Source organism: Vidua chalybeata, chromosome 22 (assembly GCF_026979565.1).
Source record: "Vidua chalybeata isolate OUT-0048 chromosome 22, bVidCha1 merged haplotype, whole genome shotgun sequence".
In the NCBI taxonomy this organism is placed as follows: Eukaryota; Metazoa; Chordata; class Aves; order Passeriformes; family Viduidae; genus Vidua; species Vidua chalybeata.
In genome coordinates, this window is record NC_071551.1 from 7,754,867 (window position 1) to 7,781,831 (window position 26,965).

The window sequence follows — 26,965 nt, forward strand, 5'->3', positions numbered from 1 at the left end:
TACAAGTGAAAACTAACCCAGGAAAAGAAAATGTTCAATTTTCAAACAGAAGAGGTCCTGATCCATCCTAGGGCACAACTCTGGCTAAACAATACTGGCAGCAGAGCAGGAGGTGTGGAAATGTGTACCTGGAGGTAGAAATGCTCAGGTATTGGCAGACAGGTTTATTGAGGTTTGAAGTGCTCAGACAGTGAAGACCTTGGAGATTTCTGCTTTGAGAATTCCCCATCACATCAGGGTAAGAGCTTTGGTTAAACTGGGGAATGGACCAGGAAAAAATATTCATAATGGTTTATCTTGTGTGTTTATGTAGCATAAATGAAGACTCAGCTAATGCTGTGTGGTTTGCAGCAGTTCCTTTCAGCAGCAGACTGAAGTGACTGCAGAGGATTTTAATTCATTTGGACATACAGAGAGCAGCTCCAGCAGAATAGTGTCCTTGTAAGCATCCATTGTTCTGAGGAGTTGCCTGTCATGGTGAGATCAGACATAGGAATCAATTTCATGGAAAATATAATTATTTTGTATGTATTTTGAAAATACCTTAGAAAACCTAAAACCAGTGTTATCAGTGACAACTGGAAGTTCAGATGTCAGGTATTTTATTGTGTACCTGATCTAGCAAAGTAGAGATGCAAGTAAATTCTGGAAGATCTATATGAAAAGATGGTAGGTTGAGGAGGGCTGTTAATGAGTGCTGCAGCATCACTGTTAAAATACATTTTCCTGGCTGTAAGAGTAAGACCCCAAGGGAATGCAGAACAATGCAATCCTTTGCCCTGGTGGGTCCTGTTTACTCTGGTCTCTTTTGTCCACTGACTTAGCTAGATTTTCTTTGGGAAGAGAGAGGAGGAGAGATGAACTCAAGGAATATTTGTTGCCCCTTTATAACTGATGATGTAACTCCATTGTAATGGCCCAGTGTTAAGCCCTGTTGTGAGAAGACAGTCTTTAGAGGGGCTCTGACAATGTCTTAAGGGAGTAGACACAGCAACCTTGTAATAGATCAGTTTTTATAGGAGTGAATCTCTGAGCACTTCATGGATGTAAGTTTATCTTTGTTCTTTGTTTGACACAGGTAAGCATTGGTGCTGCAAGGGGAGGTAGAAAATGTGATTATCTGTAGTCAAATGTGGTTATTAACTTCTGTTTGCTAATGCAGTGCTAAGAATGGTTAAGAGCAGGATTGAAAAATGGTATTTCCTCTCCTTTTGCATCCAAATAATGCAGTGCCTTCTCACTGCTCACAGTAATCTTGGTGGTGCCTTTTCTTTAGGAGTAGCCCACCGAAGCCAGAGCAGCGAAGGAGTGAGTTCCCTCAGCAGTTCTCCATCAAACAGCCTTGAAACCCAATCTCAGTCCCTCTCTCGGTCTCAGAGCATGGACATTGATAGTGTCTCCTGTGAGAAAAGGTAAAAAATACAGCGTGTAACAGCTGGCAAATATGGCACAATGCTGGTGTTCAAACCTCTTACAGGACAAGGCTCTGCCCTCCCCCCTCCCAGCTGGGTTAATGCAGTAGGGTTAATGCTTAAAAATCACACTGTTTAGACCACTGTAATGCTTTCTCTAGCCTGGTTTTAATGGGAATTCCTGACCTAAAGTGGTGAAAGACAAAACATTATCTTAGACATTAACAGATAAGCATGTCTGCTGGGGATAATTCTGCTACTCTCTTTAAAAGAAAAAGGTTGTGGGATGTGATAGCTGTGTGGTTTGTATTGCCTGCTGAAGAAATTTAGAACTCTAATGTAATATGAGAAACATTTATCAACCAGTGATTTTGACTGCTGTTTGTGCAGTGCTTTCTCTGCTGCATCTGCTTAAAATGACACTCTTAAGATGACATCTGCTTAAGGAGACACTCTTTCAGTTAGCATCTTACAGAGGACTGTCTGCAACTTTCTACAAGTTAATGGGCTTTTTCTTTTATTTCCACTTCCAGTATGTCCCAGGTAGATGTGGATTCAGGAATTGAGAACATGGAGGTTGATGAGAACGACCGCAGAGAGAAACGGAGTCTGACGGACAAGGTGAGCCTGGGTTGTGCTGCCTGGAGGAGGTCTGAGCTCAGTTACCTCCTTATATTGAACACATACTTTTGAGAGGATGGAACTAATCCTGGAACTAACCCTCAGGTGTCATCTGCAAACAATTTCTTCACTGTATTTTCTCATTAAAATTTGCATGAAGGGAAAAAAAAAGGTCAAAACTTCCAATATCAAAGCTGCGTTTTGATGTCTCAAATTGGTTTACGAAAGATATTTGAAAACTGAAGAAAACTATTTGTTCTATATTCTATAACAAAGTGAACTATTAATGCCCACATCAAATTTTTAATACACAGTAGGCCTGATGAAACATTTTTTAAGCAACTTTGCAGATTGTTTCATCTTACTTGTATAGCACATGGTGGCCTACACACAAAGTACTGCTTCAAATGTATGTTATGTATGCTGGAGTAATGTTGTGTAATAAAGTTTTCTTCTGGATATTAAAAGAAAATCTGTAAGAATTAGCTATCAAGTTTTAGAGAGATGGTAGGACCCTTTAAAGTAGAAAAAGAAAGCAAGTACAAAGCTCTAATCCACTCCTCAAATTGTCCTTTCTGTCATTTGATTTTAAGGCCCATGTGAAATAGAGCCATAAAGAAATGGGACATCAGTTTAGTGAAGTTTCTACCACAAACTTTGCAGTGCTCATTAGATGTCTTTGCTTTTTCTGCCCTGTCAGTAATAAGGTCAGTTGGTAAAGCCTGTCCTGAAGCCACAGCAGCAGTGCCACGGGATCCTTGGGCACCCCGAGCTGCAGGCAGGCACTCACAGCCTCCCCTGGGCACTGGACAGCCTCCACTCAGTGGAGGGACACTCCACTCAGGGCTGGGGGGAGCAGGGAAAGGAGATCAAACCTTATAGGTTAAGCTGAAGCCTCTTAACAAAGACCTGTACTTGATTGTACATGGACTAATAAAAGTGCAAATCAGGTGTTCATTGTTTTGTTCCCCCAGGAACCTCTGTCGGGGTCAGAAGTGTCGGAGGAACAAGCTCTACAGCTGGTCTGTAAGATCTTTAGAGTCTCTTGGAAGGACCGAGACAGGGACGTTATTTTCCTGAATTCACTCTCTGCCCAGTTCAAGCAGAACCCAAAGGAAGGTGGGTTGCTGAGCAGAAGGCATTGGCTGCTTCAGTTTATTTTTTCAGAAATGTTCTAGTGAATTAAAGGATTGTCTTGCATCACAATAGACATCTAACAGTTAATTTGATAAGCCAAAATTTCCTGATTATTTTATGTAATAGACTATATATTCTGTATTAGCTGTAAGATATACCAAAACAATTTTTATTTTGTGTGTGGGGGTATGTGCATGATTTGTTTTCCTTTCTTTGACACAACTTGCTCAGCTCAACAGCAGGGTGAGAAAATGAGTGGAACACACAAGACAACTTTAATAACTGACTACAGGAGCATTAAGTAATCTATGATCTCCTGTCTTTTCCATAAAGGCTGTATTTTTTGTAGCTGTAATTCCAGAACTTAGGCTAATATAGACAGTGATAATTACAGATGTGTCAGTGCGTTGTTTTTGCCAAAAACAGTGCTCAATTCACAGAAGTCTGTTTCTGTTCTTTTTTTCTCTGCTAATATTTACACCTGACTCCTGTGTAGATGAAGACTGAGGTGAGGATATTGATTCTTTTCTTCTTAACAGTGTTTTCAGATTTTAAGGACTTGATCGGGCAGATTTTGATGGAAGTGCTGATGATGTCCACCCAGGCAAGGGATGAGAACCCCTTTGCCAGCCTGACAGCCACCTCCCAACCCATTGCTGCAGCTGCCCGCTCTCCTGACAGAAGCCTGATCTTAAATATGGGCTCCAACCCTGGAAGCAGCCCCATGTTCTGTAATGTGGGCTCCTTTGGTTCCAGCTCGTTGTCCAGGTGACTTCTGATTGTAACTGAATGCTGATTTCACTTGAATTGGTAGACTAGAAGAGAGAAAAAGGCATAGAAGTGTCCCAAGAACAATAAATAGAATGGATTTTTAAAGTTTTTCAGTCTTTTTCATGTGAGTGTCCCTCCATTTCACCATTTTTGATTACATTGCCATGGCTAGGAATGTATTTGATAGATTCAAGGCATGTAACTGTTTTCTGCTGAGAAGTATTCCTAACTCGCATCACAGAGGCCGTGATTTTTAAAAGTGTGTAGATTGTGACGTAGTTTTATTGAACAACAGTAGAAATGAATAATGTGTGTGAGCTGCAAAAATATTGCTGAAGAGTCATCAGAAGGGCAAGAACTTCTCTTGCTCATTTTATCTTTTTCACCCTTTTTCTGCATATCCTAAATTGTTGCTTTTTTTTTTTTTTTTTTTTCTTTTTCCCCCTGTAACTGGTTTAGTCTCTATGGGACTAGTCCAGCTCCTCCTACCAATTTCACAAGCTATGTACCAATGACTGGTTCATCTCTTACCCCACCAGCCAGTTCAGTTGCCACCCCAGCAGTGCCTCCCATTTCTGTCAGCTCTCAGCTGCCAGCAGCCAGCCCCTCGTGGACGCAGCCTTCCTCTGCGCGGTACCGCCCCTACACCGTGGCCCATTCCGGAGGCTCTGCCGCCGCTGCCATCCCGCGCTCCTTGAGCATTTCCATCCCATCTAGTTCTCCAAGTCCTCCAGCCCTGGCTGCTGGCCCTCCAGCCATGCCAGTCATCACATCCAGACACAGGCCCACAGCCATGGCTCCGCCTTTGTTTACTGCTTCACCCGGTGCCTTGCGCAGGCGTCCTTCCTTACAGAGCAGGATTCCTCCTAGGTATTGCACAAGGGCAGAGTGTGTTTGGTGTGTGCTCTGCAGGGTGTGGCATCAGCCTGCAGTATGGAAGAACTTACGTTTCTGCTGAGCTCACCCTACTCACCCCGAGTTGATTTCTGCGTTTGGGTTTGTGCTAATACCCTGACTTGCTAACCAGGTGTCTTTGACCTGCTTGTGTGCCTTTGAGGTGTGATGTAATTACTTTAAAGGTAGCAGTATGGTTTTGATTTCTTCCTCTTCATAGATCCATTCCCGTTAAACTATAAGCTTTCTGTTCAGTTGCTGCTGCTGGATGGTAAACCACATAAAACTCCTGCTCCAAAATCGGTTTTCTCAGTAGGGCCTTAGTTAATTTGTTGAATGCTGTTACTTGCTGGACTGGCTTGGATTTGATTCCCTGGTGCATAGATTTAAATTACAGATCAGCGTGTTTCAGAATGCCAGGCTGAGTACCGCTGCTTTTCCTCTCTTGGCTGTTCCGGGAATCCCTTGTTCCTGCAGGAGGGAGAAGCAAAGAAACAAGGTTTTGAGACCACAGCTTTAAAGTAATTAGCTTAGAAATGTAATATTTATTATTCAGTCATGTCTAAACATTTCACTTTAGCCATCATTTTTATTTGGTTTCAAAAGTTCTTTTTCAGTTTTTGAGTTGTGAACGTGTGGTGTTTATGATACCTGAATAACTTGTAGTAGTGTAACAAAGCATGTTAGTGTGGTCCTGGTTTTACTAACATGGAGTTACCTGCTGTCTGCACGTTTAGAGAAAATGATTTTTGACAGACCTAAAAGAAAAGCTACCATTTACTTTTTCTTCTGGCTTAAAAAAATCTCATAGCCTTTTCCATTTTTGTTGCGGTAGTTTATACGACAACCCTTTCTCCCTCCTCCTTCTTGCTGTTTCTGATGTGTCTGAGGAAAGTAGTGATGAAGAAAATGAAGACGATGATTTTTCTTGTGTCCAGTTTGGGTCCAGGTATTGAAGAAAGAGAATGTAACCTGCATGTTTGGTTGTTTAGGAACTAACAGCCTGTGTAGTGTCAAGTGATCTTCAAAGCAATTTGGGGAGCAACTGAAGCCGAGGATGTGTCTTGGCTGGCTCGTTAAGTTGGTGTGTAAACATGTGTAATGAGTGCAGTTAGGCGGCTCTCCTTTGGAGACATGACTAAGGGAAATAAATGTTCATCATACAGTCTTCTAGGCCTAATGAACGTGGTTCTGAGATGTTTGAGTAGAGCTTTTCTTGGGCTGTGTGAGTCGAAGGAACAGTATTCGCCCTTGGCTGTAATTTTAAATCCCTGGTACATCATGGGCATGTTTTCCTATGAGAAACTGGAAAATGAGAGCAAGGGTTAACATGCACCTTCCAAGTACCATCTCCTCTTTTCTACTTCAGTTTGATTTCAGGAGAGTGAACTTGATAACACATATGTAGGAGGGCTTTGTGTATGTGGAATTTAGGATTATTTTCCCCAATGTTTTGTTTAGTTTTTGTCCTGTTGGTGATTCAATCCAAATGTTGGATTGAGTTGCCAAGCTTTGGATAGGATTTCTGCTGTGCTTCTGAGGTTTTAGTGTGTTTATTATGTCCTGGCATTTTGCAGACAGCAGTAAGTTGTTGGAATATAAACACAGTGGCTGAACAACTATGCAACAACTGGCATGCTGAAAACACCAAGGCATTCAATGTGTGTGAAGGATGTATGAGCTTTGTGTTAGAATAGTTGGAGTTATTGCTGCAGTGAAATCTTTAGCAGAATGACTGTAGAACTAGTAGGTTTTCATATACATTTATGTTCTTAAAAGAGTATTTATTAAGCTGGATGTGAGAATTCAAGAGATTTAAAAAAGATACCATTAAAAAAACCCCATGTGCATGATTTTGTAGTTACTGAGGAGTGTTTCAATAGAGCTGTGTTTTACATGGGCTAGTTTTAATTGAATAACTGAAAACAGTTATTAAATCTCTGCAAACAGAGATTGCTGCTATTAGAATGTTGTGTTTCTTAAGCATCTGGTAGCTCAGCATGTGAACAGTAATGACCTTTCCTGGATTTATTGGTTGGACTGCAAAGTTTGCACAATAGATTTGTATGGCTCAATTATAGAAATGTAAATGATTTTACAGTTTAAAGGAAATTCCAGTTCTGACAGTTTGTAGTTTAAATATATATTTATGTAGTTTAAAATATATATTTTTAAAAGCTGCATTTAAGGAAACCAGTAGTCTTATTTTCCAGTTTAAGACTGGGGGCTTATAAATTGGTCTTCATTCAAATCTGTCCTGACTGACACAGACTTTTCTTTGAGAATTGCAGCAGACCATCCAAGTAATTGCTGGTTTTTAGATTTCATTTACATGAAGTGAATATATCATGTCTCTAATTTCTTCTGTAAAATGAGGATGTTGTTTTTAATTAACTTTGTCAAGCATTTTGTTGAGATAACAAGTCTCAGATTCAGAGTTGTGGGTCTGTTCTCACTTTTGTGTTCAATTTCCCTCATCTCAAGGATGGTTTTGGTTTTGTGGGTTTAGTTTTTGTGTTTACAATATCAGTGTTTTCCCCACTGAGGCTGTGCTACTTAATGAAATGATGTATTTTACTGAACTGCAATGAAGTGAGTTGAAATGAAATGATCTTGAATGAGGGAGTGTCAAAAGCAGCAGCAGCTTGGATGTATTGCCTCTGTTTTATTGATTCTGGTTCCTTAGAGCACCGAAAGTGGTTGTGTGTAGCCCTGTCAGCCCAGGTCTCTTCTCAGCAGTGGGAGGCTCCTGCCTCCTGTGGTTTGGTGGTGTTAACAGAATTTTGACATTTCTGCCATTCTGAGTGGTGGCATGGAAGGGTTGTGGTGTCCTGAGTGTCAGGTGCCACTCAAAGGCTGTTTGTTTTCTTTGCTGCATTGTGAGACCAGGATTTACTGATTCCCATCAGAGTTATGCACCTTGTGGCTGTCTTTCAGGCATTTATTTAATAAGGCATTTACAGCTCTGAACTTCCAGGGCTAGACAAACTTTATGTGGAGAGCTCTCCATAGATCACAGGAATGACCTGAATTATCACAGAAATTACCTGAATCACTGAGCCATGTGTGTGATGGGATGGAGTGTTCAGAGCATTGGCAGAGGAGTGTTCATGAATTGTTTGACTGTGCACAAGTGAAGAATTCTACCTAATGCTTTGTTTCTGCTTTTTGTGTGATTTAAAGTGTGGGAGGCTCTGGCAGCTCGAGTGTTTCCGATTCCTGCAGTGACCACTTCACCATTGAAAATTGTAAGGAGACAGAGATGCTGAACTACCTCATTGAGTGTTTTGACAGGGTTGGAATAGAGGAGAGAAAAGCACCAAAGGTATGTTTCAGATGAGTGAGGTTGTGTCAGTGCTGTCACAAACACTCCTCTGACTCGTTAGTGGGAATGATACTTCTTCTTGATGGCTTTGTTGTAGAAGTAGATTTATTGAATTTATTTATTTGACTCTTGTTAATTCATCAAATTTGAGTGATGCATATATTTTATATCTCTTAAATTACACTCTTGGCAATCATCCTTCCCCTTTCGATCTACTACATTTTATCCAAGTTTATTCCATGCAAAACATTTTTGTGAGGCCAGCTCCCTGTCAGTGTTCCATACTCTACTCCAAGCTTTTGCTTCTGGGGAAAAAACAACCAACCAACACTATTTATATATAATCTGGAAGGTTTTCACTGGAGAAGTTTTAATCTTAGTGTGCATATTACATTTATACTGCACAAATAAATGTATGGTCTTTCCTGTGTGTTCTGTATTTAATTTTTGATTTGTATTAAAATAAAGTTATTTTTCTCAGATGTGTAGCCAGCCAACAGTTAGCCAGTTACTGAGCAACATCAGATCCCAGTGCATTTCACACGCTGCTTTGGTGCTACAGGGATCCTTGACACAACCAAGGTAAATCCAGCTGATGTTAATCGTGAGTTACTGTCCCAGGGTCCTTTTCTCCTTCTGAGGATTAGATAAGAAAACTAAGATCAGTTGTTGCAGCAGGAGGAATAGTTTGTTGCTTTACAAGTGATGAGTTGGTGGGGAGCAATTTGAGTGCTTTATAACTGCATTTGAGTAAAATCAGCCAGGGTGATGTGAACAGTTTAAATGGGAGATCAGGAGCTGAGAAGAAAAGAGGCACTTCTTTCAAAATGCTAGGAAGCAGTTAAAAGTAATGACTGCATTCATTCAGAAAAGACTAATGTATGTTCTTTTCTAATCTGGAAAAACCCATGTAAAAAAATGTTGTTCCTTCACCAATTGAGCTTAACAAAGAGTTTTTTTTTTTATTAGAGGGGGTAGAAGGAGCAACCAATTACTACAGAGAAGCTGTTGTTTTCTTCCAGCCTCGTTAACTGAAGTGTGATGCTGGCAGCAGCATCTGTTAGAGAATAACCTTTCCCCAGGTAACTTGAGCAGACAAGATTAGTTACTTCTGAAAGGAATAGGTGTATCCAGACATTGATAATGTGCTTGCAGACACATCCTTGCATGTGACTGCTCTGACGTTTTTGCGAATACCACTGCAGATAATCAGTAGATTTTATTTTTTTTTAATACAAATTAAGGTCATTGCAGCAGCAGTCTCTGCTGGTACCATATATGCTGTGTAGGAATCTCCCATTTGGCTTCATTCAAGAGTTGGTGAGAACAACTTACCAGGATGAAGAGGTGTTCAAACAGGTAAGGCATAGGTCAGAAATAGCTGTAGCACATGGTTTTATAGTTTGCAGTATCCAAGAGTGGATTTGCAGACATCTAGTCAGTGTCTTGTAGTCCTCTCCCCATTACCTCTAGGAGTAGCAGCCTGTTAAAGCAATTGGAGTTTGATTTTGTTCTTTTTTTAACTCATTTAATATTTTTGAAAAAGGCTGACTTTCAGTATTTGCTGGTTCTACGTATTAAAAATGTATTTGCTAATAAGCAGCAACACTAACTTAGGAGTGGACTACTTGGAATGTGCAGGCATATATTGCAAGATTGATGTTGGTTTTCATCCTTTTGTACAAAATTCCTAAAAATGTACATGTTAAGACAGCAATCTTCTGTAATCCTACTCAGATTTATGGTGTTTTCCATCTTGCAGTCTTTACCCTTCTTTGCATCTTTAATAATTTGTATGTAAGGTGCTAAGAGCACTTTACAAATCCTAATCCAGTAATTCTTCATGTTTACAGAGGAAATGACTGAGAAACAGGAGGTGGTCTGTTCTGTGTGTCAGAGTGGCTCACTGAGATGAAAAATAATTAAGACACAAAACTAGCAAACTTCCAGCCTGTATGCTATAAAGCAGATCAGTAAGGTTGTATTTGTCTCTAATTAGCACTCCCATAATATGGTGTGATTTGGCTCTAAAGGGGCCTTTGAAATGGCACTTGACCCTTCCAGTTTTGCAAAGAATGACATTTGATAATTTTTATGTGTAGCACAAGTAATTGTTAATAATTTATGTTTCTGTCTGGACTCCTCTTAGTAGAGGTTCATGTAGTTGAAAGTACATTTAAGACTGACAAAAAGCCATTGTAAAAGTGTTAGAGGTCCTGTCCTGGAGAAGAGAAGCATTCCTGAAGCTGAAGCACACTCCATCTCTATAGTGCTTTCCTGGAATATGTTTTAATAACATTTTTTTGTCTCTTCACAGGAGCAACACAATATACTTTAAAATTGAGTGGGACTCCTGTTGTTGTTGTTTCAAAATTACTATGGGTTTATTTTGTGAGGGTGTAATTGTCAGAACAGTGTGATTGGGACTTACTAAATGGGTATAATTACTTCTGATTAATAAGTTCCTGTCAAGTCACTTCCTCTTTCCTAACAACCCTTGACTGCTGCTTATTATCTTTACCAACTTACACATCATGCAAAATTAGAGCTGTATTATTGCCCCAAGTGTACAGACAAATAAATTATTCCCCATTTGGGCAGTAGGTTGTTGGACACCTGTACAGAGCCTGTGCTCTCGTTTGTGTCTACAACACAGAGAACTTGCTTGCAGAGAAGATGCAGGGAACTCAATGGAGCAACACCCTGTTGCTTAGACTACAGCAAACAAGTTGAGTTTTAGCTTTGAATACTCTCTAGAGCCTTCAGGCTTTTTAAAAAGAATCTTAGTTTTTGCTTTGTGTAAGTTGCACTATTTGAAGAATGAACAGGCATTTCATGCTTTGTATGGCATCATAGTCATTTGATTGCTTCCTGTTTTTGAGTAAAGGAATTTACTTGTGTTTTTACAGATCTTTATTCCCATCTTACAAGGCCTGGCTGTGGCTTCCAAAGAGTGCTCCCTCGATAGTGACAATTTCAAATATCCCCTTATGGTAAGGACTGTCCATTTCTAGAAGCAGTTTCTTTATGTTCCTTGATAACATGCAGATTCTAAGCAAGATAACACTTCAACATTTTGGGGATTCTTTTTGGTTAGTGGATTGCTGTTAAACTCTGACAGAAGATTAATGGGGCATGAGATGTGTAAATAACATGAAAAATTCAGTAGAGTGTGAGGCCAATATTGTCTTAAGCTTAATGAAGACTGCTTGTATAGTGGACTACTCAAATGTTTGTGTGTATTGCTTTATATAAAATTGTCAAACATATGAATGTCATAATGCACAACTCTAATACTGTGGATGGTTATAAAATCCCAATAAACTCCTCTCAATTTAAGTCTGAAGAATAATAACCAGTATCCACACCACTGTATGTTTAGAGTCAACTTTTGTATGTGTGGAAATTCAAATAGGTTGCATTAAACCCCAAATTGTTTGAATCGGAGTCTATGTACTGAGAAAAATATCTTAATATTCCCTGGCTGAAAAGCTGAGGGGGTTATTTTTAGTCTTTTTAAAATTCCTACTTTAGTTCTAGGTCTGCTTCCCTCCTACTGCTTTTATTGACAAAACAAACCAGTCTTTTGCAAAGTGTGTTTGGCCACCAAGGAGCAAGTTGGATTCTTGGTAAATGGAGCATTGTCAACTTAACACCTTCGGATCCTTTTAGGATCTTCAGTGTATGATGCCAAAAAAGGCTGTTGAATCTCAGGTTTAATTTGTACTTAGGGAAATCAGCTGGACTGGGGTGCTGCAAATCAAACTGCTTAAGTAACTCCGGTACTTGGCAAAAAACATTAATTTTTCTGATTTTGTGTTTTCCTGCTGTTTTGTTATTGTCCCAGTCTGTAAACTGCTACAAATTTGGCTGTTGGCTGCAAAGAAGGACTACTTGAAAATGAGTCTGTGTTTTCCTTATCTCTAGTTGGCACAGTGTGCAACAAAAGGATGGAATAGTAGTCACTCACTGTAGTGTAATTGAAGACTGAGAGCATGTAACACAGGACAAGTGGGACAGCCAGCAGTATCTTTGTGTTTCCAGAAATCTCTGTTATGACTGCTTGCTTCTTTCTGTGCTGCACTTGAAAGTGAGCTGGAGATCTCGGATAGGATTCTTTGTTCCTGGGTTCTGTGTTCATTTGACGTTTTTCCACTCTGGTTCAGAAGACAAAGGCCTTGGTGTATGGATTAAACAATTGCTCTATTTATTATTGTGACTGGTTTTAATGGGGCAGGTCAGGAGTCCAGCACAGGCATTGTCATGTTCTGAGCAAACAACAATTAGCACAGCTAATCCTTGAAATAAGTGCAATAATTTGGAGCAGAAGTAAAAGCTAAAATGGAAGCAGGGTGTGCTTTAGTTGTCTTTGGACATCTTCACTGTGATTGTGAAGTTTTTCCACTGGTATAGTGAGAAAGGTTCTGGTCTTTCAGCAATCTGTCATAGTAAGCTTATTTGTTGCAGACAGGTTACTTAAGAATTACTCAAAACATTAATTTTTACTGGGATTTTTTATAGGCACTATGCGAACTTTGTGAAATCAAGTTTGGGAAAACGCATCCCATGTGCAGTTTGGTGAGTGTCTCCAGTTTGAGTTTTTTCTAGTTAAAAGACCCATTTCACTTATTTTGGTGTTGTGCAATCCCTGTTGATAATGTTCTCCAGAACTCTAAGCAAGTGCTACTGGAGCCTCTCATGCAAAACAATAGTTTAAATTAAGCTGGTAGAGGGAGTCCTTTACCCTGAGAATTTATTAAAAGTGGGACAAACACGAGTTGCTTGGTTGCTGGAATACTGAGGAGATGGTTCCATTTTTCAATCAGCATGATTGATTGTTGGAGGTTCGAGGGTGTGTGGCAGACACTGGAAGGTGACAAAGCAGGATGGCTGACATGGCAGCTTTGAAGAACTTGGCTGTTTCTCCTGTTTTTAGGTTGTCTCTTTGCCCTTGTGGTTGCCTAAATCTTTAAGCCCAGGTGCAGGAAGAGAACTGCAAAGACTTTCCTACCTTGGAGCCTTCTTCAGTCTGTCTGTCTTTGCTGAAGATGATGTAAGTGTCACAGAAGGATGTTGACAAGAGCATGGTGGGGTTCTTTCATTGTGAGGGGGTTTTTTACTTCCCCAGAACATTTTGATACATTTGCCAATATTCATCTTACTTTCAGAACAAAGTAGTTGAAAAGTACTTCTCAGGGCCTGCCATTACTCTTGAGAACACCCGGGTTGTTAGCCAGTCCTTGCAACATTACCTGGAATTAGCAAGGGTAAGTATTCTCATTCCTTAAAAAAAAAAAGCTTAATATGTGGATTTTTTGGTCTTGACATAGATGAAGAATATAATATAAAAAAATTAGCTTCTGTCTTAAACCACAAACCTTTCAGGACATGGCTGAAATGAATTAGGGAAAAAAAATAGAGTGCTAGGAGTACTTCTCTGAGGCTGTAAGCCAATTCAGAAAATACCAGATCAGTTAGTCATGAGTTACAGGTCATGTTAAAGGATGAGTAAGTACATACTGTGTTAGTAGTGTGTTGCACTCCTGTTGTATTTACATCTTTGGTTTAACTAATGCCATAACTAACATATACATATAAAGGTGGCCATAAGACTATAACAGAAGTGTTACTGAATTTTGTGGATTTTGTAGAACATAAAAATACAGACAAACAGAAAGCAGGACTGTGATGCTGAGAGGTGTTTGTTTGCAATTGCAGCAAGAGCTGTTCAAGATCCTGCACAGTATCCTGCTGAACGGGGACACCCGGGAGGCGGCTCTCGGCTACATGGCAGCTGTGGTCAATGCCAACATGAAAAAGGCCCAAATGCAGGTAAATAAAGGGAAATGCTCTTCTTCTGATTCATCCAGCCACAAATAGCACTAGATGGCTCATGCAGTGGTGGTCTGGAATGGAGGAAGAAGAATTTTGAGTGCCTGCTACCACGGGCGAGAAGCCCTGTCTTCTTTGTTTCAATACTTTTTCCATTTCTGAAATTAATCTGTTTTACCTATTTTAACAGTTTATTTTCTCTCCTAGAACTGAGATGTCACTTCATTAACAAGGCTTCTGTATTACATGTTCAAAGCTTTGTACTTGCCCTGCCCCATTTCTGAGGGCATCATTCCACTTGACTGTGTTTACCACGCTGCTTTCCCAGCTGGTAAATTGCTGGGCTTTGTATGGTGTCTGTAAAAGGAGCAGTGCAGATACGGAATGGCCTGGCTCCAGTGAAACCACAGGGATGGGATTTTGGCATTGTACATCCCCCTGTACTTCTCAGCTCGTGTCCTCAGCCCTTTGCTTTCTCACCCCACAGACAGACGATCGTTTGGTGTCCACGGATGGCTTCATGCTCAACTTCCTCTGGGTACTACAGCAACTGAGTACGAAGATAAAGCTGGAAACGGTTGATCCCATGTACATATTCCACCCCAGGTGTCGAATCGAGCTTCCCACAGATGAGACAAGAGTGAAAGCAACAATGGAGGAGGTTGCAGCCTGGATTGCTGAACTTTGTTAGTACTCTTACTGAGATATGTTAAGCATTACTGTGCCTTCTGATATGGAGGTACTTGATTCCAGCAAAGAATTCCCTTTTCCTAAATCCCTTTTCTTGATGCTATCTGCTTTGCCTTGTTTTAAAGAAAGTTGAATTCGAGGTCTCACCCTAGATAAGGCAGTTCATTTTAAAATGTATTCACCTGTACTGTTCTTTGTTTTTCAGACAGGGATCCGTCTCCATTTTCTGAGCCGAAATTCCCAACGGAATGTTTCTTCCTCACCCTGCACGCCCACCACCTGTCCATCCTGCCCAGCTGCCGCCGGTACATCCGCAGGCTGCGCGCCATCAGGGAGCTCAACAGGTCAGCAGCAGCTGCTGGGGCTGCCTGGGGTGCTCCCACCAGGCAGGAAACTGATAAATAAAGGAAATGACAGTGACAGTCTAGGTGAAACTGGCGCTGAGTACAGACCCCCTCAGCTTTCTGGTACTCTGCTGCTTTAGGCCCTTGGGGATTTTTGGGTGCATTGAAGGACTGTGGCTTGAATCAGGAATTCAGATAATAGTGAGATGGAGGGTATTGGTTACACAAGACAGCTAAAATTGGTCAGAAGACCATTCTGTTTAAATGATAACTCTCCTCAGAACATTTTAGGATTCATGGCACAACTTAACACTGTTCATTGTAACTAATCTCTGGTGTGGTTGGCAGGGTGTGGGCATCAGTGCCTCAGGCTCTCTGGCAGAGCTGGAGGAGTTGTGTCTGATAATCAGGTCACTGTGTAGATGACTTATGGTTTCAGAAACGAGACATTGTGAATTGTGCCTGAGCTGTTTTGAACATCCCAGAAGATATTTACCTTTTTCCCCTCAGCTTCTGAAACAGGAGAATTTGTCATACTCTCAGGACGGGGGAAAGAAGCCTTCAGCATTGAAGGCTTAATATTGTTCTCTATATGTAATTCAGCATATGGTTTACTGTTTTAAAAATGATAAACACATTATGGTGTTAACATGAAGATACTCCTGTTTTCCATTTCTCTTGGCATAAGCTCAAATAGACTTTTACAGTTGCTAAACCTTAAAGAATACTCTGTTAAAATTAGAACAGATTTTTGTATCCATCAGTATTTTCCATTGTTTATAATTGCACTCATTGCAATTTGGTAAATGTTCCTTGGCAGAAATGCCACGAGTTCATTACAGGATTTTTGGACTGCATTTGAAATGATTTCATTTTTAAAGCATATGCAGGCCAAGAACCTGGGAAGCAGCAGAGAGCAGAGCAGGAAGACTCAGTATATGTTAAAGGAAAAACTATTTTCCTATAAACAGCCTGTGGGTTACTTGTAAAAAAGCCATATGTTGGCTTGAAAAAGGAATTGCTGCTTTTTCCTTATTTAGAATTGTTTCACAGGAGTTGCTGATGCAGCAGTCCCCATCCAACGGTGCAGAGTGAAGAGCTCTTGGTTTTACTGACAGCAGCAGGAGCTTAGACTTCAGCAGCTTCCATGAATTGCTTAGTTGCTTGCAACACTGGAAACATCTTTAGATCTTGTTAGTAAAGAAATTACACTGGATATTTGTCTGCTGTAGGCAGAGATTGATATAGAAGAGAATTTGTGTTTAGAGAAGGGATGAAAAGGAACTGTATTCATGCAGTTCAGTGTATGCGTTTTGTTCTAATCAGCTGCACTTCCTGAAAAGGATTAAGATATGTAAATGCATAGATTTTTTTTTTTTTAATGCAAATGGTGTGTGCAATGTACATTTAAGTTCTCTTTTCTGTGGGGCAGTATAAGAAGGTGGGTAAGGAAGGGGAGGAATATCAACCCCCTTGACCTTCTGGCCCTTACACCGACAGGGAGGGTATGGCCTGTTCACATACTGAGCTCCTCTACACGCCTGAGTTTTCTTGGGAGTGGAGCATGAGAAGTGTAGAACAAAACCAAAAGAAATCGTTTGCAGTAGTAGAAAGGGGGAAGATACACAGGATACAGACCTGCAACTTTCTTGTTTCTAACAAGACTTTCTGCTGGGCACCTTTTTCTTCCTTAGCTGCTTTTGTCTTCCAGTTTCCTTTTTGGTACTAGAAGATGAATGAACTCTGTCTCATTAATGGAACCATCCTTTCCTTGTGTTAAGGTTTAATTTTCATGGGTGTTGGAGCTAGTGTATGTGCTGCCTCTGAGTTCTGGCTGTGCAGATTTCAGTCTGCATTTACAAAAGCAACTTATTTCTCTTGCTGTGATGATGGGTAATTTCTTCGAAAATGATCAGCTTTTTTCCCCACTTCTCTGTATTTCCTTGGTTTTTAGCAGATAAGTCAATGAAATGCCTTGTGCTGGCAGCACATTTCCCCTCTGTCATGATAACCAGTTCCTGCATCTGGTTTTCAGGACTGTTGAAGATTTGAAAAACAATGAAAGTCAGTGGAAGGATTCTCCTCTGGCCACCAGGCATCGAGAGATGCTGAAACGGTGCAAGACACAGCTCAAGGTTTGTAAGTGATTCAGTTCTGTGGCCTGTGTGTTGACTTTGTTCCAATATTTATGGACAACTTCTCTCTTATGCTGCTTGAAAACGGTGGGTTTGAACCTCTGACGCCTGGGAGTGCTGCACTGGATGGTGGTCATGACAGAATATAACATCAATTGTGAATTCAAGATTCAAAAGAACACCAGTGAGAAAAATCTGTGTTTTTTAATTGGAGAGAGACCAAGCAAAGGGACTGGGCTTTGTTCAGGAGTAGCTGTGTGTGCACAGTCCTTGCATGAGTAGGAATACTCAAGTCACTGATCTCACACAGAATTCCTGCAAAGATGAGTAAGCTGGATTGCTCTGTTTTCTGAAGGCCTGTTCTGCTTAGATCTTCCTCAAAGAAATTGGCTCAAATGTTTTGAGCTGTAGCACCAAAATGGCTTTAATCATACATATTCCCACTTTGATATTTGTTACTTCTTTCATTGTTCCAATAAAGCTTGTGAAAGGCACATCTGTCCCTGCAACTCTAAATTGTATTTTACTTGCTGTGTTGGGGCTTACGTGCCCTATTTTCTTGAAATAAGAGTGTATTGTAAGAAGAGACCACTGTATAATTGTCGTGATTCACAGATATATCGATTATCTTGAAGAGGCTTCGCATTCCTTTATGCTGTTTTGGCCTGGATTAATTTTTGTGTGCATGTTCTGCAGAAACTGGTGAGGTGTAAGGCTTGTGCAGATGCTGGTTTGCTGGATGAAAACTTCCTCAGGAGATGCCTGAATTTCTATGGCATGGTGATTCAGCTGATGCTTCGCATTCTTGACCCTGCCTATCCCAAGTGAGTGTCAGGTTTGTCTGTGTAAGTTGTATCAAAGATATTTCAGATCATGTTGGATTGCTCACTGAATTTAGCAGTTCTAGAATTAGTTTTACTTACAATGTCTGCATTGTTATGGGGTCGGTGACATGCATCCTTGCATGGAATATTTCTGTTATTCAAGAGTTTAATGTTCACTTGGGTTTGGGGGGCTCCCTCAGGTATGTTTGGTACCCTTGAAGTACTGACATGGAGTGCTGAAAAGTCAGACTCTGACTTACTGTGCTTCAGTAAGCACATGACACTTCCTGCTTAACCCTGCTGGATTACTGTCCTGTTTCTTGTCTCTTCTGTTTTACAGCATAAAATTGCCTTTAACTCCTGAGGTTCCGAAAGTATTTGCATCATTGCCAGAGTTTTATGTGGAAGATGTTGCTGAATTTTTATTTTTTATTGTACAGTAAGTGAAATTATATTTGAAGGAAACTTGTACTGCCACTTGTCCCTTTAGCAGGTGGCACATGCATAAATTGAGGGTGCAAAAGAAGTTTTCTAACTATCTGCAGCTAATGTTCTGGTTGTTAACGGCAGCTATAAAGTTTTATGGCATGGCAGCACAGCTGCAGCTATAATGCATCGATGGCTCCAAGGTCTCTTCTAAACTAGATTTTTCTTGGAAGAAACTTGAAAGTTTTTTGGTTCTCTCCCCAGGAATTTTCTTTATGGTTTTCAGTGAGACCTTTTGATCTTGTGATACGCTAAATCATCACTAGAATAATATTTTTTAAAAGCCATATCTTAGAAGTAGAACATTAGGGTTGGGGGTTTAAATTTAGTTTTCCTGTTTCCAGATATGCTCCTCAGGTGCTGTATGAGCCCTGTACTCAGGACATAGTGATGTTCCTTGTTGTGATGCTGTGCAACCAGAACTACATCCGAAATCCTTATTTAGTAGCCAAGCTGGTGGAAGTGATGTTCATGACAAATCCAGCTGTTCAGCCCCGGACACAGAAGTTCTTTGAAATGATTGAGAATCACCCTCTCTCCACTAAATTGTTAGTGCCCTCCTTGATGAAGTTTTACACAGGTAAGTGCTTTGTCTGTAGCTCACTGAGTGCACAATAGTATTCTAAGCCCAAAGGCTCTGTTAGCTGTTGTAACTATTCAAGAAAACTCAAACAAACCAAAACAAAAAAAACCCCAAAACCCCCAGTAGATCTCGAGTCTTGTGAAGATGAGGCTGTTATGCTCAGGAATTGGGGGAAATAGAATTAGATGGAATCTTGAGAAGTCCAGTCCTTTCACAAGCTGTTGTGCCCTGATAAGTCCAGCAGTGTGAATTAATGTGACAATTGCTTTTGTGGTCTTTAGATTCCAAAATTAAACCTTTTTCTTTGCTTTGCTTCCAAAGGAACATTGGAATTTTAAAACTCCTCGTTGTAGTTTTGCTAGTCCTGTAGATTTGAATGTTTCAGAAGAGTTTTTGCACCCATAACAAAAACAAGTATTTTTGTAGGGTACCCATAGTTTTCTTAGTGAGATTTTTAGACTGTGAGATGAAGAGCAGAATAGAGCAGAAAGTTTTAGTTTCTGGGGGTTTTTCTTCCGAAATGAGGTTGGGTCTAGATTAGAAAGTGTATAGTGCTGCTTCTTCTAATGGGAATTAAGTTGGAGACTTCTGAACGGGAATTGAATTTCATCTCTTAATGTTTCCCTGGGTGCTTGAAGCTCATCACAGTGGAGGCAGTAGGGAGAGGTGTCTTGCCAGTGAATCCTGGTGGGAAAGTTTTGGGATCTGTTCTCTTTTCCAGATGTGGAACATACTGGAGCCACTAGCGAGTTCTATGACAAGTTTACAATCCGCTACCACATCAGCACCATTTTCAAAAGCCTCTGGCAGAATATCGCTCACCATGGTACATTTATGGAAGAGTTCAAGTGAGTAAGAGGTTGTCTGAGGCAGCTTCCTGCCGTGCAGGCTGCTCAGGCAGGGCCACTGGGACTGGGTGACGCTGCTTCCCGTTGTGTCTTACGTGGCAACCCCTTCCAGTAGAGCTGGAGTGATTCTAAACTGAGCTCTGGACACCACCATCATCTTGGCTTGGGGAATGGGATCGTTGTTGGAAATGTACAGTGCAGGAGTGTTGCTGGGGTTGCAGTCTGCTCTGCACACCCACCTGCTCTGCCGTGATACCTGTGTTTCGATGTTTTCAGCTCTGGGAAGCAGTTTGTTCGCTACATCAACATGCTGATAAATGACACAACTTTCTTGCTGGATGAGAGTCTGGAGTCCCTAAAACGTATCCATGAAGTGCAAGAGGAGATGAAGAATAAAGAGCAATGGGACCTGCTGCCCAGGGTGAACAGAGCTGTTTTTCAAAGTGCCCTTTACTTACTTTTAATTCTTCAAGACCATTAAGAAAACTTTTTTATAAGGAACAGCACCAAAGAGCTGCTTATGAGGAGCAGTTCTCAATGCTTTTTCTTGCTGCCAGTATGGCCATGGTCACTCTGGATGACATTCTGCAAAAAAAACATCATTCTGCCTTGTTATGTTGTGGCTGGCAAAGAGAGTGGTGTGAAGTAGAAATAGTATAAAGTTTCAAATTACTGTGCACTTAATTCTAAGTGGAGAAACCAATACTTTAACCTTCCTGAAGGAGGTTTGGGAAGATGCTCGCCAGTTGAATTGACTTCAAGGAATAGAAGCTTTTACTCTGTTAATGCATTGGTCCTTGGTAGATTCGATGCAGACAGTTATAGTCCTGTACCTCAGAGCTTGGCCTAATTAAACAGTAATTGTGTGTGTTGATCCACCAATGTCAGGTATTTCTATTTTAAGGTTATTGATTTAAAAAAAGAAAAAGTACAAGAGGAAAAGCTATAAAAATCTTGTTTGTTAAACATATTCTGGTTTGCTCTTCTGAAGCCTTTCTTCCTGTCTCTGCCTACCAGCAAAGTAAAGCCATTACTGTAGTTACAAAATGAGCTGGTACATCATCTACAGATTGTTCCACAGGGGAGTGTTTATTATTTATGATGGTGCATAAATTAGAGAGAGTTAGAGAGAGCTTCATTTGACTCTCAGATCCCAAGCTGGTTTTGAAGTATTGGCATTTGGATGGAAAGGAAGCATAACCCAGTTCTACAGCTGTGAGGAGCAGTTAGAGGATGTAAACAAACTCAGTAACCATGGGGGCTTGTTATGCTGTTTGCATTCATTCTTCAGTGTTGCAGAATTCTGGAAAATTGATGCAGACATTAGCACTAGGTAATAAAAGTGAGCAGCTGTACCTTAGACTAAAAGATGTCCCTCATCTGTATTTGAATTGCTGTCTTCCCTTTATCTAGATCCCCTTAGCATTGTGGCTGTAAGGTTTTGCTGAATGATGATGTAGAGATTCCATGGAGCTGTGTTTGTTTTGTAGGATCAGCAGCAGGCCCGGCAGTCGCAGCTGGCTCAGGATGAGCGCGTGTCCCGTTCATATCTTGCCCTGGCAACAGAAACTGTTGATATGTTCCATATCCTTACCAAGCAGGTCCAAAAGCCTTTTCTCAGACCTGTAAGTCCTGCTCAGATTTAAGTTGGTTCCCTGCTTCTCTAACATCTCTGGATAATAACCTGGAAATGTTTGCTAGCACTTAGTCTCCATTCTCCTCCCTTTTCTCCAGCTCATTAAAATCTAATTGCTGTTGATGTTATTTGATGTTGAGAGCATTACCTGAGTCACTGAGATGGTGTGATCCTTCCAGACAGAAACTGTTTGCATGACATTTTTAAGGGCAAACATACATAAAGAACAGACACTTCCTGCAAGCCTACCAAATGAAAATCTTACTAGTTAGAATTAGATAGTTTTATTAATTAGAATTAATAATTCCTGATCTTGCTGTGTGCAATTCTGGCGATAAACTTCTTTATCACTGCCTTCATACTGTGATCTGTGTTTTACTTTGCTTTTGTAGGAACTTGGACCACGACTGGCTGCTATGTTGAACTTTAACTTACAGCAACTGTGTGGCCCCAAGTGCCGTGACCTGAAAGTTGAAAACCCAGAGAAATATGGGTTTGAACCAAAGAAGCTGTTGGACCAACTGACTGACATTTATCTGCAGCTGGATTGTGCTCGGTTTGCTAAAGCAATTGCTGATGATCAGGTGAGCTGCAGAAGGATGAAGGAGAAGGGCAAAAAGCTCTGTGGACAAACAAGACTTTGCAGAACATTCTAGAAGCATTTCATCTTGTGTGCTGCCAGCTGGTTTGTCTTATATCCCTGCAGTTTATTTGCTTTCAGCAGATCATCTCTGTTCATATTCTATCTGCTCGTTGTAGATGGGTGTTCCCAGTGCTTTGCAAACCTGTAAACATACATAAATATCGCTGGCACTTCACACGCATAGGAAATTTCCTGAGCCTGATGTGCTTATTGCCTACAGCCTCATTGTAAATTAGCAGAAATGCTTTGTCCTTCTGCAAGTGGGAGAGCTGAGGCAGAGTTTTGACTCCCTCCCCCTTCCTCATTGACACAGGCAGAGCTGGGACCAAGAGCCTCCTTCAACAAATCAAAGTTCATTCACTAGTTTACAGTTTCCAAATTGTATTCCCTCTGAAATCACTTTATTAAATGGCTCTGTAATAAACTGACAAAGCACAGCATGTATGAGACAATTAACGACACCTTTGAACTCATGGTAATACTCAGAGCAAGATAAGCTATTGCAGCTCTGTGTTCTTGTAAAGTTGTCAAACTACTGAGTCACATCTGTCCATGCCCGTGTCTTACAATACAAACGTTTCAAAGTATAGAGGGCAAGAAATGTTCACAGCAGCTACTTGAGGTTCTAGTGGATGATGTCTTGCAGCATGTGAAGCCGTTTGCATGTCTAGTGAAACAGCAGTATTGGGGTAGCTCAGGATTGTTTTTCTGTAGTTATTTAAGTTCTGATAATTGCAGATAATACCAGTAACACATCTGAAACAGACCTTATGTGTTTGCATGTGTATAATGAATATTCTTATGCTGTTCAGTATATATGAGAATGTTATCCATCATGCATCCATGCCAGCCACAGCAAATGCACAGACTGACATAGGGATTCAAAAGAAAGAAGCCTGCGGGTGTGAGAACTGGAAAAAAGCTTAATTAACAAAGTGGCCCTTCATCAAAAAGGAGTGGGGGGAGTGACCAGTCTCTTGGAAACTGTCAGTGACAGGAAAGAAACACCAAGGAAATGTGTGGTTGGTTAATGGCTACTGGTATTGGGAGAGAAAACAAAACAAACAAAAAGTTGCTTGATCATGGTGGGATCTCTCTAAAGCATTTTGAGAGATGTCCCATTTGCAAATCCCAGCACGCAGGAGAGGGAATCTGCAAACGTTTACAGAGCCCTGGGCATGTTGCCATCGTTCTGTTCCCTCTGAGCACGAGAAAGGCCTTTGGGTGGGCACTGTGTGTCCTGCCTGCTGAGTGGCATTGCTTGCTGCAGTGTGCTGTAGATGAAAGAAGTGGGGCTGTGTTGAACATTTTAAAAATCCCAAAGGAAATAGAAATCTGTGAGACTTAGTGTGTTTTGTTTTGCCATATAATTCAACCTTGCACTGTAAAGTACATAACACTTTGTATTAAAAGGATTATGTCAAAACATGATATTGTGAACTTGAAGGAAAATGGTGTCTCTGTAGAACACAGACAGCTACAAAAGTCCTTCCCTAATTTTTTTTTTCATGTGAAAGTAATGCTTGCTTCAGTTGCATTTGGTCTCTTTGGATAGTCCTACTGCACCAGGTGGCAAATCTCCAGCATTCACTCTCTGAGCTGTCTTACTATTTTTGCAACATTGTGGGGTGGGTTTTTTGTAAGTTCTTGTTTGGATTAGGAGAAAGAATCACTCCTTTCCCAGTACTGCCTTGCATATTATCAGAGAAGGCAAGAAATTCATTTTATGCTGTATTTTCAGCCAAGACTTGTGAGAACAAGAATACAGACAGGAGAATGGCAAAACAGATATTTTGTCTAAGAACAACTCTAATAATTATAGTCAGCCTCTCTGAGCATCTTCCTCATTTTCTTTAGGTGATGTTGCCTTTTTTTTTTTTTTGATCCTTAATAGTTCTACAGTGGTGATGACTGGTAAAAAAAAATGTAAGTCTACCCCAATGTTGATATTTTGGTGCTAGATGAATGTTACCTACATACTATTTGCTTTGATGTAAGGTTGAGGTTTCATTGATCCTTCCTTCTGCCATTTTAAAAATGCATTAAGTATATTTACATTTTTATGGCATATAAGGACACTACGACTCAGCAAAGTTGTCTTTTTATGCTTTGCCTGTAGAGGTCCTACAGTAAAGAGCTCTTTGAGGAGGTTATCTCCAAGATGAGGAAGGCTGGAATCAAGTCTACCATAGCAATAGAGAAATTCAAACTGCTGGCAGAGAAAGTGGAGGAAATTGTTGCCAAGAACGCCCGTGCAGAGATTGATTACAGCGATGCTCCAGATGAATTCAGAGGCAAGTGGAGTCTTCTAAACCCTGCCTGTCTAGGAGAGAGTGATTTCATTTGTTGCATTGATTCCATATGTTACTAGAAACTATGTATTGTTCATGAAGCCTTGCATCTTGCTCTATTTCAATGATGTATTTAAGTAAATACAGAGCTAAGAGTTTTTTTAATTTTCCCTGGGATTGTACTGTCCATGATTGTCCTAGCTATGCTTTGCTAACATGTACTTGAAAACAGTAACCCTCCCACCCCTCAACTGAAAATAGGGTGACAACAGGGAAAGCTTAGTCCCAGGTCAGAAAGGGGAAAGTGCTATGAAGATTGATGTCCATTTAACCATTTTCTGTAACTTCAGCAGTGTTACAGGGTCAGGGGGCCCTGAGCATTGGTTTTGCACTGTGGGTTGATGGGCACATAACATTTGGAGCTGTTTGCTCACTTTAATGAGGAGAGCCTTGTGCCCTCAGATCCGCTGATGGACACTCTGATGACCGACCCCGTGAGGCTGCCCTCCGGAACCATCATGGACAGGTCGATCATCCTGAGGCACCTGCTGAACTCCTCCACTGATCCTTTCAACCGGCAGACGCTGACGGAAAATATGCTGGAACCAGGTACCGTGGGATGGCCCCTGGCATGTGGGCTGGGGCAGCAGCTCGTGGGCAGGTCTGTACTTTCATAGCACACTGCTGAGGCCTCAGCAGAGGTGACAGTTCTTGAAATTCAACTTGCACAGAAAAGTTAATTCCCTCTGCTTTCCCTTTTTCTGGGGGAAAAAACCCTCACACCCTTGCTTTCTTAACTCCTGGGCTGAAAAACATTATGGTATATAAAGGGGAAATGGCTATTAGTCATGAGGGACTTTCTTATGGTACTATATCCAAGTAATTTAATAATTCTTTTTTCTCTTTTTTTTTTTTTTAACCTTCCTAGTGCCAGAACTTAAAGAGCAAATCCAAGCCTGGATGAGAGACAAGCAGAATGACCATTAAAATTCCCTTGCAGTGCACGCCACCACCAATGGGCAGAGCAGGGCGTGGGCTGTTCTGGCAGGAGTGGAGCAGACACACCTGGGAGCTGTTGATGGATTGGCACGCCCATGGCACTCACTCGCAGTAGTGACCACAGGAGCACGTGGACGAGGAGAAAAGCAGCTTAATTCTTGTACATATATTTAAGTGATAACGATGGTCAATAACATGGAGGACAAGCTAGGAAGTTACTTATGTTACAAAACTGTCCTTCAATATGTCACATTTTGGAGTTTTTACAGCTGAATTATTTTAGCAAAGACGAATGGATCAGGGCAGCATCCCTTCAACCTTGTTTTTTACCGCCAGATATCCGTTAATTTGATTGTGGTTAGAACCTTGGACATTTTGCTGCTAAAGTAACTTTTTTCTCTTTCCCTTCCTTTCTTTCTGTTCCACCCATCAAACCTGCACTGCTCTCTTTTCCTTCTGTAATGCAAAAAAATACAAACCCTGTGAAAATCAAAATCATTCCCCTGCCCTTAAAAGAACATATTTTGTGCGATAACTGTGCCTGCAACAAAGTGTTCATCTTGGGATCGTATTTTTATATTACACATATTTGCCTATTTGGTTTTTAATTGGTGTTAGACACAAGGATAATTTCAAAAAAGCGAAGACTTCGCACGTGGATTTTAATTTCCTTTCCTTGAGATGTCCCTTTCCTTTATGTTGATCAGGATGCTCTGGTACTTGTGAAAAGCCTTGAGATAGAAATGTGTTAAAACATTTCTCATTCTGCCATGAATGAGATGCTTGGGAATACCAGGATTTCAGTGACTTTAAAAAAAATAAAATCCATTCTTTCAATGCTGCAGATCAATGCTAACTGACAGTTCTGAGCCATTCTGAGCTTGTCCACAGAGAGCAGATACTTTTATCCTTGGAGGCTGCAGTTTGAGGCAGGGGTCATTTTTTATGTTGCGTACCAATTTGTATCCATGGCTTGGCCTTACCAAAGCAGAAAGGGTGCAGGAAATGTAGAATTACGTTTTTAAAAAAAAAAAAAAAAATTCACAAACATTTTTATATTACTGCCCCCTGCATATGATACTTGAATTTCCTTTTTAAAAAGGATTTGAAACCACAGTGTTTTAAAATTAAGTTGGTAAAAAAAAGGTTGTTTTTCTTTTTCTTTTATTTGTTTTTCGCCATGTCTTCTGTTCAATTCCTGACTCTCTTGAACTACAATAAATGATACACACTCGCACAGGATGTTTCCTTGGTCTTTCTTGTAAGAGTGTCCGTGAAAATATAAAAATTACAAATGATTGGGTGTCTTTGTTCATGTTTGCTGACAGTGATTTAGGATCTGGAGATAACTTAGTAAATTATGTGGAAAATGTCTGTGCACACAGATACCAGTAGTCCTTTAAACTCAAGCATGTTCCCAAGCAGGTGCCACTGAGCACCTATTCATAGCTCCGTGACAGCTGGTGACAGCTCCAGGGGGAGTTTTGGTGAGTT

The 26,965-nt window shown here is 40.7% G+C and overlaps 1 protein-coding gene across 3 annotated transcripts in view; it reads left to right on the top strand.

The window, feature by feature from the left end:
* Nucleotides 1–26,708, top strand: part of UBE4B (ubiquitination factor E4B) — a 33,915-nt gene extending 7,207 nt beyond the window's left edge. For 2 of the 3 annotated variants that reach the window (XM_053962748.1, XM_053962749.1), the window contains exons 3-27: nucleotides 1,277–1,412; nucleotides 1,946–2,033; nucleotides 3,008–3,152; nucleotides 3,710–3,938; nucleotides 8,019–8,160; nucleotides 8,642–8,742; nucleotides 9,405–9,519; nucleotides 11,070–11,153; nucleotides 12,682–12,738; nucleotides 13,097–13,213; nucleotides 13,329–13,427; nucleotides 13,879–13,992; nucleotides 14,480–14,678; nucleotides 14,888–15,026; nucleotides 17,062–17,161; nucleotides 17,858–17,985; nucleotides 18,326–18,424; nucleotides 18,816–19,051; nucleotides 19,776–19,902; nucleotides 20,179–20,323; nucleotides 21,393–21,527; nucleotides 21,931–22,122; nucleotides 24,301–24,475; nucleotides 24,935–25,081; nucleotides 25,401–26,708. In XM_053962748.1, coding sequence (XP_053818723.1) covers nucleotides 1,277–1,412; nucleotides 1,946–2,033; nucleotides 3,008–3,152; nucleotides 3,710–3,938; nucleotides 8,019–8,160; nucleotides 8,642–8,742; nucleotides 9,405–9,519; nucleotides 11,070–11,153; nucleotides 12,682–12,738; nucleotides 13,097–13,213; nucleotides 13,329–13,427; nucleotides 13,879–13,992; nucleotides 14,480–14,678; nucleotides 14,888–15,026; nucleotides 17,062–17,161; nucleotides 17,858–17,985; nucleotides 18,326–18,424; nucleotides 18,816–19,051; nucleotides 19,776–19,902; nucleotides 20,179–20,323; nucleotides 21,393–21,527; nucleotides 21,931–22,122; nucleotides 24,301–24,475; nucleotides 24,935–25,081; nucleotides 25,401–25,459 — 3,308 coding nt within the window. In that variant the 3' untranslated portion in view covers nucleotides 25,460–26,708. Of the gene's footprint in view, nucleotides 1–1,276; nucleotides 1,413–1,945; nucleotides 2,034–3,007; nucleotides 3,153–3,709; nucleotides 3,939–4,400; nucleotides 4,812–8,018; nucleotides 8,161–8,641; nucleotides 8,743–9,404; nucleotides 9,520–11,069; nucleotides 11,154–12,681; nucleotides 12,739–13,096; nucleotides 13,214–13,328; nucleotides 13,428–13,878; nucleotides 13,993–14,479; nucleotides 14,679–14,887; nucleotides 15,027–17,061; nucleotides 17,162–17,857; nucleotides 17,986–18,325; nucleotides 18,425–18,815; nucleotides 19,052–19,775; nucleotides 19,903–20,178; nucleotides 20,324–21,392; nucleotides 21,528–21,930; nucleotides 22,123–24,300; nucleotides 24,476–24,934; nucleotides 25,082–25,400 lie in introns of all 3 variants that reach the window. The other variant, XM_053962747.1, reaches the window with a different exon arrangement.
* The last annotated feature ends 257 nt before the right edge of the window (nucleotides 26,709–26,965 follow it).